General features: G+C 55.4%; 1 protein-coding gene across 1 annotated transcript in view; it reads right to left on the reverse strand.

Annotated features, from left to right (window-relative positions):
• LOC134209439 (uncharacterized) overlaps nucleotides 1-1,314 on the reverse strand; it is a 1,931-nt gene extending 617 nt beyond the window's left edge. Inside the window, exons 1-2 of the mRNA XM_062685426.1 lie at nucleotides 361-1,314; nucleotides 70-241 (exon numbers count right to left, since the gene is read on the reverse strand). Of these exons, the coding sequence (XP_062541410.1) occupies nucleotides 70-241; nucleotides 361-1,314 (1,126 nt within the window). The remainder of the gene's footprint in view (nucleotides 1-69; nucleotides 242-360) is intronic.
• Between the last annotated feature and the right edge of the window lie 358 nt (nucleotides 1,315-1,672).

Genomic DNA, 1,672 nt, shown 5'->3' on the forward strand with positions numbered 1-1,672 from the left:
CGATCGGCCACCTTGGTGGGGCGTAGCAGCTGCAGTAGTACACTCCATTTATTTTCGCTATAACAGTACCCTCCGCTCTTGTGTTCAGCACTTCCTGGATCGGGTATCTTCCCGTCGTACAAATCGCCGCTGATTTGGATCTATCCGCTACCCAGTTCCCATTATCCGCGGGGATGCGGTACGGGTCCGACAAGATAGCGACGTCCGTTCTCGCTTCTACTACCGACTGCCACAGCAACTGCTGGGCGGCCGCACAATGGTTGAGGTTGAGCTGCGTTACTTGCACGGCTTCCTCGTATAACCACTCAACGGGCACGCAGGTCCACCCATAGCGTGGTTATGTTCCTGCTTCCTGCTCACGCATAGCTTACACGATGGTGCTTTCTCGCACGTGTGCGCCTTATGGCCCTCTTCGCCGCATCGCCTACATAGGTTACTCCTATCCGGCCCTTTGCACGCCCACGATTTGTGTCCCGGTTCGAGGCAGCGGAAGCACTTGTCGACTACCGGTGGTTGGTAGAGGCTGACTGGACATACTGACCAGCCAACTTTCAGCTTACCAACTTTGATCACCTTGTTAGCGTCGATGGCCGGTAACTTCACCGTGGCAATCTGCGTCCCCTGCGGTCCTCTTCGCAGACGGATGGACGCATTTGCTACCACCACTCCACCTTGGTCCTTGATGGCCGAGGCGATCTCTTCCGATGTCGTGACCTCGTCCAGCTGCTTGCATTGGAGAGTCACTTCGTCGTGTAGAGCCCTCACTTCTACGCTCTCGCCTAGGACTTCCTGGGCTAGCGCTCCATATGAGGTACCGTTCGCCTGTGAGCCCTTCCTTAAGACAAGGATCATCTCGCCCGCTCTCGTCCGCCTTATGTTACGAACCTCTTTATCAAGATCCGCCAGTTTCTCGGCGCTGCGCATCGGCTTGAGCACGTCGGCGTAGCGCTCTTTCTCTGTTTTAATGAGAAGTGCTTCACCCTTCTGTCTGGCTCTCGCCGGGCGCGTGACTGCCGCTTTCACCTTCGGTTTATTTACTACCGTTTGCCAGGGACCGTCCGACCGCAGGTTGTCTTGGTCGGGTTGGCTTCCCTCCTCCGGTGGCCGACTGGCTCGTTTCGTCCTCGCTTTCTTCTTACGCCGTTCTCCCACGTTTGCAACTTCCGTGGGCCCGCTCTTCTGATTTGCGCTCTCCCGACGCCTTTTTGCGTTCTGTTTAAAGCGCTTAATGCCAGGCGAGTCCCTGGCTCGCTTATCTGTTCTCCTCTCTACCGCTCTGTCGCTGAGGGCAAAATCTAACGCCTCCTGTGTCATGGTTGTGGTACTATGGAAGGAGAAGGAGCAGTCTGTGTACTCTTCTCCGCTTTACCACAGCCTTCCAGCCTGGCTGCCTTCTGTTCTTGCTTGGCAGCAAGAACCAAATTGCGAAGCTTAAGCAATTTCAGCTTCAGCTCCCTCGACATATTGCCCCGTTCATTGGTGAAGTCGATAATGTCATCGAGTTGCACCATGACGACGGTCAAGCTCGGCAGGATGCCACTCGACCCTATCTCCACTGCATTGTGCTGCTGCTTATCGACTATTGGCGTATCGTTATCGCTCTCCACGACGACTACTTCGCTACTCGTGTCCTTCATCTCCATTTCTCTCGCACCCGATGCGTTGGTGGAGA

This window comes from Armigeres subalbatus, chromosome 2, assembly GCF_024139115.2.
Source record: "Armigeres subalbatus isolate Guangzhou_Male chromosome 2, GZ_Asu_2, whole genome shotgun sequence".
NCBI lineage: Eukaryota > Metazoa > Arthropoda > Insecta > Diptera > Culicidae > Armigeres > Armigeres subalbatus.